Below are 18,580 nucleotides of genomic sequence, written 5' to 3'. Positions count from 1 at the left end.
TAAGTAAGGGTATAAACGTGCACAGACACACAGACACACAGACAGACAGAGACAGACACACACACACACACACACACACACACACACACACACACTTTCGTATTTGTAAATTAGTGCCTAGCTGGTAGGTCCTAGCATAACTTTGCCCCTTCGCTCGAAGATTTTATACATAGTCAAGGTCAAGTGCCTTGAGTTGATATTGCCCACTGTACGGACCCCTTACTCCGTGGAATACCTAAAAGCGGGTCAACTTATGGTAGCCTTAAAAGCAGCGCTGCATCTCACATGCACACAACAACCCTGTTTCCGTATGTGATATTTATTTTGTCTATTTGTTGCGTCAGGTCCGAAGTCTGAACTTCTCCAAGCTGCTGGGTAATGGGGTCCTCCACACCAAGTTCTGGATCGTGGACCGAGCCCACTTTTACATAGGCAGCGCGAACATGGATTGGCGGTCGCTTACTCAGGTAAAATTAATGTTACTCGTATATACCTAGATGATAAAACGTTTATTTGGTACTGCATTGACTGCAAATACACAATCAAGATTACAAAATCCAACACTCCACCACAGGTGCCACGTCGCTAAACAGATACAGTTCTTATGTTCTTATACACAAAAAGCGGGTAAGAGCGTGCCGGACACGCCCAAAATAGGGTTCCGTAGCCATTTCGAAAAAAATAAGTAATATTTTTCTAAGGATTTCGTATTTTATGGAATCTTCCAAGTTTAGGTATATTTTATAGCTTATTCTGCTATTTACTCTTAAACTACTAATAATTCTCAAGCAAACTTAGCCGTTATAGTTTGCCTTGAAAGTTTGATATACTTACTACCATTCTGAATTTTTTCAAAATTTTCCACCCACCGGTTTAGATTTTAAGAGGGGGGATGCTCGATTTTAATGAAAATTTGCACTTACTTTGCAATCAAATCACTGAATCGAAAAATCGTTTTAGCAACCCCCTAATGATTTTAATTGTACCATTTTGTCGGCATAGTTTACATACACATATTCGTGCCAAATTACAGCTTTCTAGCATTGATAGTCCCTGATCAAAGCCGCGGACGGACGGACAGACAGAACCCTAAAAAGGTGTGTATTCTAAGTCCACTATCGATAAAAATATAATATGGACCATCCTAGAAAACTTAAGGTAACCAATTGTACGGTGCTGTTCCCACAAGCAAACACGTCCTATTTTTCAGCAATGTCGTAACATCCAGGCTAATCCAAAGAGCTTTTTTTTCGTATGACGCCTATGGGCGTAATGAGTTTGATGTAGAAACACCAGGGGTGCAGCTCCGGAGCTTAGTATCAGCCCCCGCCCCCCCACACTTCAGTCATCTTGAATTGGGGGGTGTAATTCAGGGATTTAATTTCCAACATTTTATTTATTTTTATAATAGTTTTCTGGTTCATATTGTAATTTTAATTTCTGTAACTTGTCATTTTTTGCTATTTAATTATTATATGTACATACATTGACATGAAATATCTAATTGCTTTAATGATGATTTAATAATTTAATATGCTATGAAATACTTATTATAATTGTAATTATTATAGAATAGATACAGAAACTATTTGACATCATATACCCTATCAGGGTGTCATGCACCTACAACCTAATCATGTAACATCTATATTATTAAGCAAATGAACATAACATGAATGTATATAAATAAATAAATTACTACATAAATACTACATAAATAATTACTATTTTACTAAGGGGCTGTTTCACCATCCATTGATTAGTGTTAACTGACGGTTAAATGTGATGCCGTCTCTATTTGTTTTGTACGGCATGACATTTATTTAACCGTCAGTTAACACTAATCAATGGATGGTGAAACAGCCCCTAAGTAAAGTTCCAATTGTACGCATTAAATTATTTTTCATATACAGGTCAAAGAGCTGGGTATCGTCGCCTACAACTGTTCCTGCCTGGCCGCAGATTTAGGGAAGATTTTTGATGTGAGTATCTTTAGCAAAGTATGTAGATTATATACTTAAGAATAGGACAGATGTGTGCACAGATTGACAGAGAGACAATTAGACGTAGAATTAAAAATTAACATTTATTTATTTTTATCGGGATTAGTTAAATGAAAAATTTTAACACTTCACAATCTTAAACTTGAACTTTTGAACGTAGGGAGGTACCTACTCTAAGTAATGCCCCGTGATTTCGACTTTTTGAGCTCTTAGGAGTTTCTATTGATTGCACATCTAGGCTTATACTCACAATCCTCACAAATGTGAAAAACATTGCCTGTCGCACTTGAATTACGCACATCGACTTATTAAAGCCCTGTCTTCGACTTAGGGCTTCGGACTCGTTCGTAATTCCTTATTTACAACCCTAAGACACAATGTACCTACTATTGTACTATGAGTTCTACGCATCTGCATAACTGGAGGTATTTATTTTTCTTTCTTTCTTCCTTTTCAATCCTTAGGTACTATTTCTGGTATTATGTTTGTTAGTCGAGCGTGTAGTGTATACGGATGCAGCAGGGCTACTGCGAAATTCGTAGTTCGTATCGTACTGACCCGCTGACGCTTATATTGTAGAGTTAGAGGACAGTACGATACTAACTTCGATTTTCGAATTTCGTAGTAGCTCTGCAGTAACGAGCCCGCCGCGTGACAAAGGAGGTTCATTAGTCTTCGTTTTCACACCAGCAGGGCTACTACGATACTCGAAACTCGAAGTTCGTGTCGTGCGGTCCCTCTGACACTTATGCTATTTAATACGAGAACGAGAGGGACCTCACGACACGAACTTCGAGTTTCGTAGTAGCCCTGCAGACACCTCCGTAATACAAGCACTTTTAGAAAATGTTGCTCTATAAAGCATTTTTAAACGAACGAGGGTCGTTAGGCGCTGAGGAAAATCCTGGATAAAGTTTAAATTAAAATGTTTATTTCAAGCGAATAAAATCAAAACTTTGTTATCCAAAATGATTGATCGTTTTTTAAGTCTATACATATTATGCGAAAGATTGTGAGCGTGTGTGGTTATTAGGTACTCATTTGGGCCAAAACGGGTGGACTGTAGATCGCTTGTTTTTTTTTTTAAATAATACTGACCGTGATTAGAATTCGGTAATTTCATGCGTATAAAAAACACGGCTTAACGTCACAGGGCCCCCGAAGTTTTGACCCGCATCATCTTTGTAATTTTTCGTTTAATATGTATTCAATATTTTCTAATAATCTAACAGATGGACTCATTAAATTTATTTAAGACACTTAGCCCATTGGAGAATAAACACTGGCTACTTCTAATTCTGATACTCGTGTTTACCCGCGGCTTCGCACGCGTAAATCATTAGATACAGCAGGTGAATTTAAATTCCGCTATTTCACAAAATTCCCGTGGGAACTCCCGAAAATTACATCGTGGTTTTCATTGACGTTGCGTTAAAAACAATCACGCCGAATTCCATTACTCTAAGCCCAATGGTTGTTATTTTGAGATTTTAGATCCCATGAGAATAATTTATTGAATCAGGCGTTACTTTGCGGAGGTCCTTATCAATGAACTAAAATAATTTCCTTGCTCACCCGCGACCTTACGATAGCTAAGCTTATGCAAAATATGCGTGTTCATGCAGTTCCTCCACCTCCACACTGTAAGAACACACACAAATCACACAAACCCATCCATCACCACCACCACACTACACTGACGCGTTTCGAACTCAACCAGAGCACATCTTCTGCATTATGAAACGTATGAATAAAACGTATGTGGGTACTTGGGGAGTTACAGTGACAAGTTAAAACGGTGGTTGTGGTTCGTTAGTCTAACAACTGGTAGCATGGTGTACGGTTGTGTCACTCTGAAGATGAGCTCTGGTTGAGTTCGAAACGCGTCAGTGTAGTGTGGTGGTGGTGATGGATGGGTTTGTGTGATTTGTGTGTGTTCTTACAGTGTAGAGGTGGAGGAACTGCATGAACACGCATATTTTGCATAAGCTTAGCTATCGTAAGGTCGCGGGTGAGCAAGGAAATTATTTTAGTCCCATGAGAATATCGGGATAAAAAGTAGCCTTAGTGTTACTCCAGATGTCCAGCTATCTAAATACCAAATTTCATCCAAATCCGTCCAGCCGTTTTAGCGTGAAGGAATAACAAACATTACAAACTTTCGCATTTGTAATATAAGTCGGAAAGTAGGATTCTCACGGGACCTCATGACCGCTGCTTGTCATGCAATATAAATGAATGCATGAGTGTCACCAACGATAAAGAGAAGGGTTAAAAAACGACGTCCCATCCTTCATTATTAATTACAATCCAGCGACTCATTGTGTTACTAGAAAAAGACTTAAACAAGACAGCTGATTTATAGAGTCGTAATGTGATAAACCTGTAATGTGATAAACCTTGAAGTTCCTTGAAGTTTGCAGGTGGTAGGACCTTGTGCAAGGTCCGCCCGGATTGCTACCACCATCTTGTTCGCTAATCCTGCCGTGAAGCAGCAGTGCTTGCACTGTTGTGTTTCGGCGTGGAGAGTAAGACAGCCGGTGAAATTGCTGGCACTTGAGGTATCCCATCTTAGGCCTCTAGGTTGGCAACGCATCTGCAATACCCCTAGTGTTGCAGATGTTTATGGGCGGCGGTGATCTCTTACCATCAAGAGTACCACTTGCTCGTTTGCCATCCAGTCGAATAAAAAAAAAGGTCGTGTTGCATTACAACACCCGTCTATTTGCACACTCACTTAGCAATATAATATAACTAGCTCTGATTACCACTTCTTGCTGTCAGTAATAGATAAGGTTCAAAATATAACTGATGAGGATCATATCATACCTAACTACTAAAGTTCATCTATTGTGAGCCTTACATTGAATCCTTGCTGTCCATTACTACTGTGCTTAACATGACGATGAATGATTGGTGCCGTCACTACCTTATAGTTAACCTGTTAGCTTGCAACTTGACTTGTTTGTATCCCTTCGACCAAATTTCACATTCGCGTGACCGAAGAAATTCCTAATCGACGTGAACGATCAAAATTTTCACGTAAATTCCCTTATTTCTTTACAGACTAAAACAATTAAATTAATTCTTATTGTTCAGTTAAAGACTTGAATTTAGGTAGAGACCGGTACGAAATAGCACAAATACATTTAGATATATATTTATAACTAGCTTTGCCCGCGGCTTCGCTCGCGTTAAATTTGGAGTAACATACATTTACTTTCTGCGATCCTTTTTTCGTGTTTTGATTAATTTTTCGGAGGATTATATGGAAATACAAATACAGACAGATTTTCTTTTAGACAGATAGTGCAAATTTTGTAATACAAAAATCGACCTACATACGTAATTAATTATGATTCTTACCAACTTTGAAACCCTGCTTCGCTGATTCAGGGTTGGAATTTTAGAAAACGTTAAAGTACATACTACGCGTTTCTTTTGCCCGCGACTTCATACACGATATAGGATTATATCCCGAGAAATTGTAAAGTTCCCGCGGGACATGAATTACTGTTATGATCTATTTTAACATTCTTAATTGTCGATTAGAGACACTTTGTAGCTTTCTATTATTGAAATAATTTTGAAAATGTGCCTCAAAATTGAAACTTATTTTTATTCTGCGGAAAGTTTGCAATTTTTCTTAAAGTAAGTAGTCTAATGTCAATCAGAGATAGTGTATCTTTCTATTAATTTCCTCTTGTACCATATTTCAAGCGAAATAAAGTTATTTGTATTTGTAATAAAATAATTATTTAAATCAGCTCAATAGCTTCAGAGATGACCCCCAACAAACAAAGAAAAAAACAAAGTTGAGATATTTTCTTATTCTTCCTATTTCTCTAATCTTTGCCCTAGTGCACCTCTGCATTACTTTAGGTCCATCTATGCTAAATTTCACACCGTAGCATGCTGAACGGTTGTGTTGCTCTGAAGATGAGCTCTGGTTGAGTTCGAAACGCGTCAGTGTAAAGTGGTGGTGGTCATGGATAGATTTGTGTGATTTGTGTGTGTTCTTACAGTGTGGAGGTGGAGGAATTGCATGAACACATATTTCATGCATAAAAGTAGCTATCATAAAGGTCGCGGGTGAGCAAAGTAATTGTGTCAGTTCGTTGAACGTACATGTAAAACTTCGTATCAGCCCTTGAGGAGTTCCGTCATCAGCAGACGACCCTGGCTGCATCATCGTGTATTGTATATCATATAAACGCATTGTCAATGAAATTTAACAATTTTGTAAAGTTTTTTGTATGTGCCATCAAATTTTGAGGAGTTCCCTTCTACGGAGACGATCCTGGCCAGAATGAGTAGGATGTCACTGCTAAATAACTGTTACCAGATTTACATCAGTTTGCCAAATCTCCAGTCCCCAGTTTTATTGGTTTAGCTTATGCGTTTTCTGATTCAGTTAGTAAGTATATAAAATCCTCTTTATTCGTTTTATCCCGTGGGATGTTCGTAAAATCTTTGAAATAGTTTTTACCTACCTGCATGACAAATTTGAAGTTTCTAATAATTATAGTTACTAAAATAGGGCCATTTCGAAGTGAAAATATAAATCCCATTTATTCCCTATCCCGTGGGAATTTCGAAAAATCCTTTCTTAGTGCGCGTCTACACCTATTAAGGAACATATATTCCAAATTTCAAGTTTCTAGACCCAGCGGTTTGGGCTGTGCGTTGATCTATAAGTCAGTCAGTCAGTCAGTTTCTTCTTTTATTATTTATCATTTATCGGATTTAGCGTTTTTCAACCTTTTTCATGACACGACCGCTTTTGTATGAAGAAATATTTTGCGACCGTCTACCCGTTGTTTTTTTTTCATGCATTTTATTTTGTGGCAAATATAATGAGTTAAGTGTAACATTTCCTTAATAAATATTTTTAAACTTTTTTTATTTTTTATTGAAGTAGTTTTCCCAGCAACTAATAGGGGCTCGGCGACCCCGCTAGAGGCTTTACGACCCCCAGGGGGTCGCGACCCACAGGTTGAAAAACATTTTATCCAATCACAAGCGAGACAGAAACGTCAAACGGAACCTCACGATACTAACGCCATCTAGCGATATTCCACGTGTCATAAAACCCTCATTGTATATTTCGTCACTACTTTAAAAAAAATCTTATCTCTAAATCGGTTTGTAATTTAATTTCCTACAAACTAATTTGCAATTGCTAGCCAACCGGAAAAAAGATATAAATATAAATATCCAGAAAATTGGAGAAAGGACACTTATATTTTGTATGGAGAAGAAAAAACTAGAGATACGAGCCGGCTTTGAACCCACGACCTCTGCTTGCCCATATGTCAATTCACTAGGCTACCAAGACTTTATACTCGTAGATGTATCTTCTTTCTGCTTAGATAAATACCTAAGTGAAAATAAGGCATTATCCTATTTGTACTACCAGACACGTACAGACATGAAAACAGCCCCATAACCTCAGCCTTGAGGCTGGGGCGCGATAGCTTGCTCTCGGCATTACAGGTCAAGGTTATGATATAACATATACAAAGGTACAAATTGTTTCCGTTACGTGCTTGATAGCGATAGGAAATTGGTGTTATCAGATTTTAAACGCTTGTTTTGTTTATATTTTCGTTTTCGTTCTTTTGAAACAGTTTTAATATTATAATAATATCTTTGTTTAGTTTAGTTACGAAAAGAGTAGGTAGGTAGGTATTACTGACGAGAATTTTGACTTCGTTACATACCACGAGACCTAGCATATAGCCTGCAATAGTTAAGATGCTTTTTTTAGGAATTTACTCCTGAAAATCGTAGGTAATATTGTACATACATAGTTGTCACTTACTCCTCGAAACAAGTGCAGTACGATTCTTGAATCGCGTTTGTACCCGCAATGTCTGATGTTATCTTGTTCTTAGCACCATCTAGTGAGCAAATATAGAAACTCCAAATCCTACATCGCGCCATCGAAGTTTCTCAACTCTGACGCATTATATACAACTTTCAACGCTCTTCCTTCGGACTTCGGTCCCCAGGTATAACAACACTGTCTGGAAGAAATCTCTCTATTTTGTCTCCACCTCACACCTATGGGGGTATTTAATTACTGACGCCTTAATTCAAAGTTTTTGTAACTTGACCAGGTATACTGGAGCCTGGGCGCGCCAGACGCGGTGGTGCCTGACAGTTGGCCCGCCAACCTGAGCACAGCCATCAATATGGACCATCCTATCAACATCAGCGACAAATACCACAGCTTCGGGGCCTATCTTACTGTGAGTACCTTTATAATCGACGGGGTTTTAAACCTTAAAAAAAGAGAACACAATATTTTTACCTAATTAGGGGACGGGCCTTGCAAAACCAAAATAAATGCTACGTGTTAAAGACAATAATTAAGTGATTAGTGAGATTTTCATATAAGTCGCTGCTTTGGGCTCCGACACAAAACTGCGATGCGATGCCGCATCGCAGGAACTAACGATGCGAATGAGGGCTATCGCGAATGAATTCGCCGCTAGAGGCGCTAGTGTAGCGTGAGGTCTCCGAAATGTCAAATCTCATAGTTTTTGGGTGAGCTACGCGGGTTTATTTATAATAGGATTTTTTTTTGTAATGGCAATTATGCGTTACGGGGCAATGAATGTCTGTGTTTTGAGACAGTTTTGTCTTTCGGAAACTTTTGTCCTCCCTTTTTTTCCGAACAAAACGGGACTAAGCAACACTGTGGTTGCTGGATATTTTTATGGTACGGTTTTAAGGTGTTTTAAATATGATTTTAATCTAAACTTTGTTTTAACGCCCGTAATAACAGACTGAAAGCCACACTTAAAAACCTCACGCAACAGTGCGCCATCTAGTGAGACAAAAACGATAGCCCTCATTGCTGCGATACGATTTCGTGCGGTAAGCAGCGCACGCGCGATAATATGATTCATAATGGTCCCCTGAACCTTGCGCTTATCGCACGAAATCGTATCGCAGCAATTCGCATCGTTAGTTTCTGCGATGCGGCGTCGCATCGCATCGCATCGCAGTTTAGTGTGGGAGCCCTTTAGTTGGATAGTTACATCTATACTAATATTATAAATGTTTGTACGTATGTATGTTTGTCCGTCTTTCACGTCGAAATGGAGTGACGGATCGACGTGATTTTTGGCATAGAGATTTATTGGCCAGAGAGTAACATAGGCTACTTTTTATCCCTGAAAAATGCTGTTCCCGAAGGAACAGCGCGCGATAGCCGAATTCCATGCGGGCGAAGCCGCGAGTAAAAGCTAGTAGATAACTAAAAAAAAAACATTTTTTTTGGCCCGGGCCGCACTACGGCTAAACCGCGTGACTTTGTGAATCAAGTAAACTAATGCAAGCGACCGCACTTACGGTTTTAAATTTACTTACTTGTATAAAAAAGCCACGCGGTTAAAAACCGCGGCGGTTTAGCCGTAGTGCGGCTTCGGCCTTAGTTAGGTCGCTATCCTAACTAAAGCAGCGAAGTATAAAAAGTTCCTGGCGACGCATTCTCTTCTTCGTCTATCTGAAAACGCTGGAAGTTTTTTTAATACTTATAAAATAAACATTTGGATTTAGAGTTAATACATAAAATAAAAAATCACCCATAAAAGACGGAATACAATTATAACGAACCTTTCGTAACATTAACCACGTTTAACGCCGTACTAAAACCTTAACAAACTTTTACTATATCCTTTTAATATCCTAATCTCGGCCATGAGTTCGCGTTTACATACTTTTATTAGTTTTGTATGTAGTTAATATCAACGGTAATAGCCGCTGTAAAAGACGTCATAGAGTTAATGTCCCTTGTCGGAATATGCCGTAACAGCGGGCTCGTAAAGGCTAGTCTGAACATTTTAAGTTGGCAATATCGCGAAAGTGGCCCAACCGAGATCATTCTATTTAATAATGCTTCCAGGGATACCCATAGGTTTATTGTACAACTATCGGAATATTGGAAATGGACTAAACGCTTGGCTTTGAGTCTCTTGCTTTGCTTGGAAATGATCTCATATATTTCTCGGATATTTTGACTTTGACTTTGACTAGGGCCAGTACCGACGGACAGCAACCTAGCTGCAAAGTGGCAGTTTTGCTGCAGTTGGTATGCAGTCCGCTTACAGTTGCAACTGTATGTATGTATGTATGTAAATACTTTATTGTACATAAAACACAAAAATAATACAAAAAGAAAACAACAAAACAAAAGAGTACAAAGGCGAACTTATCCTTAAAAGGGATCTTTTCAAGCTAACCTAACTAACTGTAACGGAGAACTCTGAAATTATATACATAAATATAATAAAAAAATGGTTCTGATAGTAATATAGATAGTAGACGCTCAACATCAGAATAGTTCACGTCAGCTTACAGCAAATGAGGACATTAAAAACTTAGATGTCGTGTCAAGGGTGTTTGCTGAAGCCCGTTATGTACCGCTAATGGCTACAGGTGATTTATGGCTTTCAAACAAATTAACATAATATTTTGTCTGACAACACAACACTATTGGGGTTGATCAAATTGGAACTTCGATCTTTAACGGGCAGGTCACGACTACACGCGATCGCCGGAGCGAATTCTACAAGGTGTCGATCAATATATTGTAAACCTCAGACACCCCAACTGTTTTTTTTTTTATTTAAATCTGACTTACTTAATTCGTGTTTTCACGTAATAACGTAATATTACATGGTATTAATAATTATAGTATTAAAGAAATAACATCGAACTTCAGAAAATGTACTTCATGATTTTTGTATAAAATTTTACGGTTTTCCAGTGTTCGCTTGGTAAAATCAAAATCTTAAATTATGTAAGTAGGTCGCAATGGGCTCTTTTGCGTGTCACTTTTTTATACTACTAGCGCTTTCGGAAAGACCATCATTGCCATGAAGATGGCGCCGCAAAAAACTTGGCACCTACGATAGGGTTTCCATAAGAGTGGGGACGCAAATTTAAAGAAAAGTAGTAAAGGTAGAAAAAAAGGAACTTTTATTACAACATTAGGTAACTTTAAAGGTTTAGGTTTACTCCTTGCCTAAACAGAAAACAACATTTAACACAGTCATTCAATGCCAGTAACCCGCCAGTCGGGTTCTTTGTTCATTCGTAGGCGCTTGATTTATTTTATTTTATTTATTTGGTTCATCAACAGCAATACAGTACATTATAATAGAACTTAGGTACTAATCAGAAAGCCAATAACAGATGACCACAGAAATACAGTTAGCGAATCATACTTAAAACAGTTAAAACTAACACAGACACAACAAGTATTGTTAGGGCAAATATTTTTTACTACTTTTATTAAAACATTAGGGTTTTTATTATGATCAGTTGAAAAAAATAATGGACAGTTATTTTAGTTTCTTACGAACCATTTTCATTTAGTTTACTGCTCAATTTTTACTGCTGAACTTTTAAATAAACATGTATTTTGTAATTTTGAACTTACCAATTCTACAATATACAACTGTCGCTTTAAATCAGTGCCTATTGTTAGTAAGTGAGTCCACAAGAGTGAGTTAGTATGATCATGTTCGCTAGAAAGTGGAAAATGCACGTTATCGGCTAGGTATGTTAAAGCTTAGCTAGTTAGTCGTGTTTATTGTAGGTATATTATTATTTTATTTACTAAGTCCAGCCCCCTACTAAATAATTATGATTTTTAAACATAGTTATTTGCGGGAGGTACATGTGATATGGGACATGTCCCGGCGTACCGGGACGTATGGCAACCCTAACCTACGAAGCCATTAAATGTTTGTGAAGTTCCCAAATAAATCATTCTGAGAGTGGGACGTAGATAGGGTGGTTTTATCATTATTGACTACTCGTATCTATCTAATTAGGTAAGCGTTCTAAGCTTACCTATTTGCATACCTGGGTCGACTTTCCTAGGAGTTAACCAATTAAAAGCCTAATTTAGGTCATTGTCACGCATTTAAAAGTCATTGTTAGTGTTCCACTTTTAGCACAATCTAAGCTAAACTACTTGCCCATGCGAAGAGAGCCCAAATTTGCACACAAATAATTCATCATAGAATGTTTTTGCCGAGAATGGGCCAGAGCCTTGACACAGACGGATGTTCTTATAAAACTCATTAGCATATTGGCCTGAATTTAGGCTGGATTAACTGAATAGTTTACTAGTTTAATGAGCCGCCGGCTCGCGGTGCCATTTTGGATAATGGCGATGAATTTTTAAAGCGCTCTCGGTCTGGCTAAAATTATTTTATTAGATTGAAATGAGAGTAGTTGAATTAGGAGTAGGTGGTTTAGTTTTATTAGTTAATATCGAAAGAACGTAACAGAATAGTGACAACGCATTGCACATGCGCATAAATTCCTAAGACAGATAAATGCGGGACTTTTCTAAGTTGAAACAAGGAAAGATTATTGCTTAGGCATGTTTAGTATTGAAAGATTGATGAATGTAGAGGAAGCGAAAGTTGTATGCCAGAATCGTAGCAAGTGGAAGGATGTAGTCTCTGCCTACACCGTTGGGAAAGAGGCGTGATTTTATGTATGTATGTATGTTTAGTATAGCACTGAGATATTATGTCCGATAGTAGCAACTACTAGCAACAACAGGTTGCAGGTGGTAGGACCTTGTGCAAGGTCCGCCCGGATTGCTACCACCATCTTGCTCGCTAATCCTGCCGTGAAGCAGCAGTGCTTGCACTGTTGTGTTTCGGCGTGGAGAGTAAGACAGCCGGTGAAATTACTGGCACTTGAGGTATCCCATCTTAGGCCTCTAGGTTCCTCTAGGTTTGTTGGTGTTGCAGATGTTTATCGGCGGTGATGATATCTTACCATCAGGAGACCCACTCGTTTGTCATCCATTTGAATAAAAAAAAACAAGCCCTATGCAACAACTGCTAAAGATTAATCTAATATGCACTTACAAATCCGTTGGTCCCTAGATGCTATAAACATTTGACATTAGGTACCGGAGCAAGTCTCGAATCCACCTCGGGGCAGTACCTAATGCGACTTACACCCCGACCACAGCAATACGCGACCCGTAGCGCGACGAGTGTTCTCTATTCATTGCTCGTTGAAAACGCACGCTGCTCAGTAGTTAATTGGCAACAGGTGCAATGTATTTGAAAGCTATCCATCGTTTAGGTTGTAGACGCGCGACTTTGACCTTTGCACAAGCTAACCTCTGGACGACGAAATGCCAGACACACTTAGCTTTATTGAAACTTCACGTGTCCACTTTGACCATAATTTTTCGGTGGTTACTGGCAAATTTGAATGTTGCATGCGAAACAATACATTAGCGTGAAATCCTACTATGAATGCAAGCGTTTGTTAGTGCACACTTTCACAAACTTATTCTACAAGTATATATAAGTTCATCTCGTCCGGCCTGTATACGTACCTCTGCTGGGCACAGAGGCCTCCTGTCAGAATGAGAAAGCTTGGCCCGTAGTTCCCATGCGAACAACTTCACACCCCATAGAATTGCTTCGCATGATGTTTTCCTTCACCGTAAAGCTCGTGGTAAATTTCAAATGTATATTCGCACATGAGTTGCGAAAAATAGAGGTGCGAGCCGGGGTTTGAACCCACGATCCTCTGCTTGAGAAGCCATAGGTCAAACCACTAGGCCACCACGGCTTCAATTTAAGTTTAACGCATTCACTGCCGCCGACGCACATATGCGTTTCCGGAACTTCGCCCAGTGCAGCTGTCATAATTATTCACACTATTTGAACGCACATGTGCGTCAGTGGCACCTGTGGAAGTCAGATGGCAGTGAATGCGTTAAACTTATAACGCTTTGTTACAGAGCTCTCCGCCTCCATTCAGCCCAACCGGCCGCACTAACGACGACGATGCCATCGTCTCCATCATTCTTGCTGCCGAGGAGTTTGTCCACATCTCTGTCATGGATTATGCGCCTGCGCTCGAATTCTCGCCCACACTCAAGTGAGGATTCAATGTGTTACAGCTATTGTACTCTAGAACTGTAATTCTACTCATCGCATTAGTAAGTCCAGTAAAATGTCTTCTGATTTTGTGATTAGGCCAACTCGGAATTAATTGATATTTGGGTCGCACGTACATATTGAAGAGATGAAAGACCATAAAGGAATAAAATGTTAATGAATTGTACCGCATATTATGCACACCATATCCCACTTCCCATTAATATAATAAAGAACTTATTATTAAAGAAAATATAAACAGAGACATGGATGCTCAGAAAAACCAGAAAAAGAGACCAGCGCTGGGAATCGAACCCAGGTCCTCAGCAATCCGTGCTGCGTGCTATAACCCCTACACTACCGTTGGAAAGGAGTCTAGACACGAATTTCTCCTACGCACACATACTATTTCAGGTTGCTTTTTTCCACTACGCTACTCAAGCAGCAGCACTAGCGACATCTATGTTTCGCTCTCATCGAGAGACGTCACATTCTTTTGGAACTAACCGCTCACCCAGACAAGAGATTTCGCTACTACGCAATCAAATTAAAATATATAAATATATATGGTTTCACGGGATACTCGTAAAAGTAACGAATTTGGAGTTGAAATAAAAAAGACAAAAAGACTCCAAAAAACCAAATCATTATTATTAAAGGTTGCCTGGAAGAGATCGCTATGAAGCGATAAGGCCGCCTATGGTTTACCTTTTAATTTTCTCTCTGTGTATCTGTTTTCTGTATCGCTTACTATTTCTGGTGTACAATAAATAATAAATAAATATCACGGGACAATTCACACCAATTGACCTAGTCCCAAAGTAAGCTTAGCAAAGCTTGTGTTAAGGGTACTAAGCAACGGATAAATATAATTATATAGATAGATACATACTTAAAGAGTCTTTGTATTGTATTGTATTATAAATGCGAAATTTGTAAGTCTGTTTGTTTGTTACCTCTTCACGTCTAAAACGCTGAACGTATACGGTATAGTTTGAGTCCCAGGGTAAGACATAGGATAGTTATTATTCCGGAAAATTGCATAGTTCCCGCGAGATAGCGATAAGTGAATTCTAAGCGGACGAAGTCGCTGTTCTCCGCGACTAATCGCTTTATTATAGAGCGCTAGTCGTTTTATAAAATCCTTCCATTCTATCTGACTAATTTCTTCAGTATAAGCACAAAACAGATAGTTCAGAAGTCAATCTCCTGTATGTACTTCACTTTTCATACCTACGCTCGGCGGTCGCTCTAAGGTTGTCAACTATGGCTTATGCACCAAAAAACTATCGAGGTAGTGGCACTCGTATCTAGTTGTTTGATTTATTGTTGAGAAGGAAACGGGAAGAATGGAAATATAAATTAATAAATAAAATATTTTAATTTGAATGTCATTGTTTATATTATAAATTTGTAACAGAAAATGTTTCGCGACGATTTCGTTTTTGACGAAATTGACGATTATTTAATTTAAACAACCGTCCACCGAACAGTTACAATAACTTTTTTTTTGTTGCTCCATTATTGCACAAAAAAGTTCACAGACGCGTGTCTCAAGCGGATGGCACTCGCGCTCGCACTGGTCCCAACCGGGCCGAGATATCGTGTCCGTGAGCAGTGTCTATGTGTGCGTTGCTTGAACGCTCTTGTATGGAGATTGACTTCTGAACTATCTGTATTTTGTGGTATAAGCCACAGGAAACTGGTAGCGGTTGGAACGCTCGTAGAACCATCCAACTAGTTTCTTTCTAATCTCGTGGTTGTATTAAGGTAAGAGGCGATTTAGCGACCACTAGCATTGATTTGGAAATTGAACCTTATTGTTATTTATTGTAGTTACTGAATACTACTACTAGCTTTAAAAATATCCTTTGCTATGTATGTATTCGATAGCTGCTTTTGATTCTGTGGTAGTATGCTCCAATAAATGGAGCCTTAAACGGCGTTTCCATCAGAGATGTACGAGGATGTGTTGCGAGGAATATGGTTTTCAATAACCAATAGAAATGCTTCATTTACCTCGCCTCGCTCCGCTCAGCTGTTTCCACCAGAGATCTGCTGTTCGAGGATCTTTTTCTATTGGTTAATGAAAAACACATCCTCGCACATTATTGGTGGAAAAGCTGCTTAATTAAGGGTTAATATTAATGAGTGATTCTGATCCAATGGTTTAAAACTTTTTTTTTGACAGGTTTTGGCCAAAGATAGACGACGCGATCCGAGCCGCGGCTCTCGAGCACCGAGTGAAGGTGAAAATGCTGATCAGCTGGTGGAGGCATTCGCAACCTTCGGAGGACCATTACTTGCGTTCACTAGCGGCTCTGTCGCAAGCGTACCCGCGGGTCGACGTACAAGTGGTCAGTCGTCATCATCCTAGCCTGTATACGTCCCAATAGATACAGGCCTCCTCTGAGAATGAGAGGGCTTGGGTCGTAGTTGCCACGCGGGCCCACGGCGAATTGGGATCTTCATACACACCATTGAATTGCTTAGAAGGTTTGTGTAGGTTTTCTCTCGATGTTTTCCTTTGCCGTAAAGCTCGTGGTAAATTTCAAATGTAATTTCGCACATTAAATTCCAAAAACTCAACTCATCCTCTGCTTAAAAGGTAGGTCGAACCACAGCGTCTAAGTGGTCAGTACAAACATCAAAGTAACTAATAAAAACTACTTACCGCTGGCGTTCGTGTCGTCACAGTGTGTATGTATGTATTTCGCTTTAAATGTGTTCCACCTGAACAATAGCGTTGCGTCTTGTTGCAATATATTTAAATTTCTCTCTCTCTCTCTCGAAAGCAATAATTCCTCTGAAAAACCTTAACAAGAGTAATACAGACAAACTAACCCAATAATCTACTGAAATATTCCGGAAAAATTTGAAGACACCGTCTGCCTACGTCCCACAGCTGGATACCAGCCATCCTCTCAGAAGGGTTGTAGTTCGCACGTGGGCCCACAGCGGGTTGGGAACTTAACACATCGTTCATTTGCTTTGCAGGTGTTCGCAAGTTTTCTAGCGATGTTTTCCTTTAACGTAAAGCTCATAGTAAATTCTTCATGTAATTTATGGGCGTGGAAGTACTTGCACCCCCCTTTCGGCGCTTATGGTCGTAATTTATAAGCGTGATTTTTATTGAACAAAAATACCACTTACATCTTCCGTCTTTCTTTTCAGAAACGTTTCCGAGTCCCGTCAACCCCGGACCAGGACAAAATACCGTTCGCGCGTGTCAACCACAATAAATACATGGTGACCGACAGAACGGCGTACATCGGCACTTCCAATTGGTCAGGCGACTACTTCGTCGATACCGCGGGTGTCGCTTTTGTCATGCAAGAGAACCACGGCTCAAATGTAACCCAAGACATAAGGAAAGAGCTACAAGATGTTTTCTACAGGGATTGGAACTCTCCTTACGCATTACCACTAAGATCGTGGAATTTATAGTATTTGTGAAGTACCTACGATTTCTATTGATTTTATTGTGTATTTTATAGTAAAATTGTATTTGTGTCAGTACCTAGCTCGTTATAGAGCGTTTGTGTGGATTTTGTTTTAAAGTATACGGTTCGGTTGTGATTATTTTGTTTGAAAACTGATCTCAAAATTTTAATAGTGTTTTAAATATCTTTGTAGGTAGACGGCAGTTTTTCCAACCTTTGTATGACCGCGTGCCTTCGTATGATTCGATGGGAGCTGTGTGATTGTTATTATAAGCTAGATTTTTATATCTTCGTAGTAATGTATATACTGTTTTATAGATTACTGACCTAATGAAAGACATTTTCATAGCGTTTTTAGTCGAGACAAGTATTTTAGCGTGGCTATTATGAGAACATGTTTTATGTTACTTAATTTAAAAAATTGACATAAACTTACGTATTCGAAATACGACTCAATTGTGTTAAACTAATCATACATTTGTAGCAAGCAATAACTTGAGAGTACTTTGGATTTGCATTTATGCATACCACTGCTATTTATATTAACCAAAATTTTAATGAACTATGAATATTATCACATTGTACTCAGTAGTTTTTGAAAAGTTTCTAGTTTAAGGCTCTGGAAGCAATACAATAGTTTGATGAGGAAGGCAATATGTGGATCCCACGGTTGATTTTTGTAAATAAATTCTTCGACTTTAAACTTTGTGTTTTATTCAAGCACTGTGTGCATTTTAAAAGAAGATAAGCAGCAAAATTGAATTCATGAGTCCCACTAAATTATAAATTATAAATATAAATTATAATATATAATTATAATATATAAATTATAAATGCGAAAGTTTGTAAGTCTGTTTGTTTGCTTCACATCACGTCAAAACCGCTGAACCGATTTAGATGAAATTCGGTACACAGATAGTTTGAGTTACGGGGAAGGACATGGATGCTCCTTGAAAGAGCGCAGTCAGCGGTATCGGCAATTTTTGAAAAAATATTAGTTTTTCTTTTCTTTACAAATATACAATTTTACTCGCAAATGTGATGAAAAACAATGTATGTCGCACGGGCGGTACTACGATTACGAACATCGACTCATTAAAGCCCTCAGCCTTCAACTTGGGGGTTCTAATAGACTCGTTCGTAATTCCTTATTTACCGCCCTTAAGACACAATGTACTATTCTGGGTGTAATTTT

At 38.8% G+C, this 18,580-nt stretch overlaps 1 protein-coding gene across 5 annotated transcripts in view; it reads left to right on the top strand.

The window, feature by feature from the left end:
• LOC141436136 (5'-3' exonuclease PLD3-like) overlaps positions 1-17,808 on the top strand; it is a 68,008-nt gene extending 50,200 nt beyond the window's left edge. For all 5 annotated transcript variants that reach the window (XM_074098997.1, XM_074098998.1, XM_074099001.1 and 2 more), the window contains exons 6-11: positions 345-467; positions 1,914-1,982; positions 8,126-8,257; positions 13,804-13,943; positions 16,134-16,299; positions 17,117-17,808. In XM_074098997.1, the coding sequence (XP_073955098.1) occupies positions 345-467; positions 1,914-1,982; positions 8,126-8,257; positions 13,804-13,943; positions 16,134-16,299; positions 17,117-17,389 (903 nt within the window). In that variant the 3' untranslated portion in view covers positions 17,390-17,808. The remainder of the gene's footprint in view (positions 1-344; positions 468-1,913; positions 1,983-8,125; positions 8,258-13,803; positions 13,944-16,133; positions 16,300-17,116) is intronic.
• The last annotated feature ends 772 nt before the right edge of the window (positions 17,809-18,580 follow it).

This window comes from Choristoneura fumiferana, chromosome 16, assembly GCF_025370935.1.
Source record: "Choristoneura fumiferana chromosome 16, NRCan_CFum_1, whole genome shotgun sequence".
Classification (NCBI taxonomy): domain Eukaryota; kingdom Metazoa; phylum Arthropoda; class Insecta; order Lepidoptera; family Tortricidae; genus Choristoneura; species Choristoneura fumiferana.
This window is presented reverse-complemented; position numbering and strand designations above follow the sequence as displayed.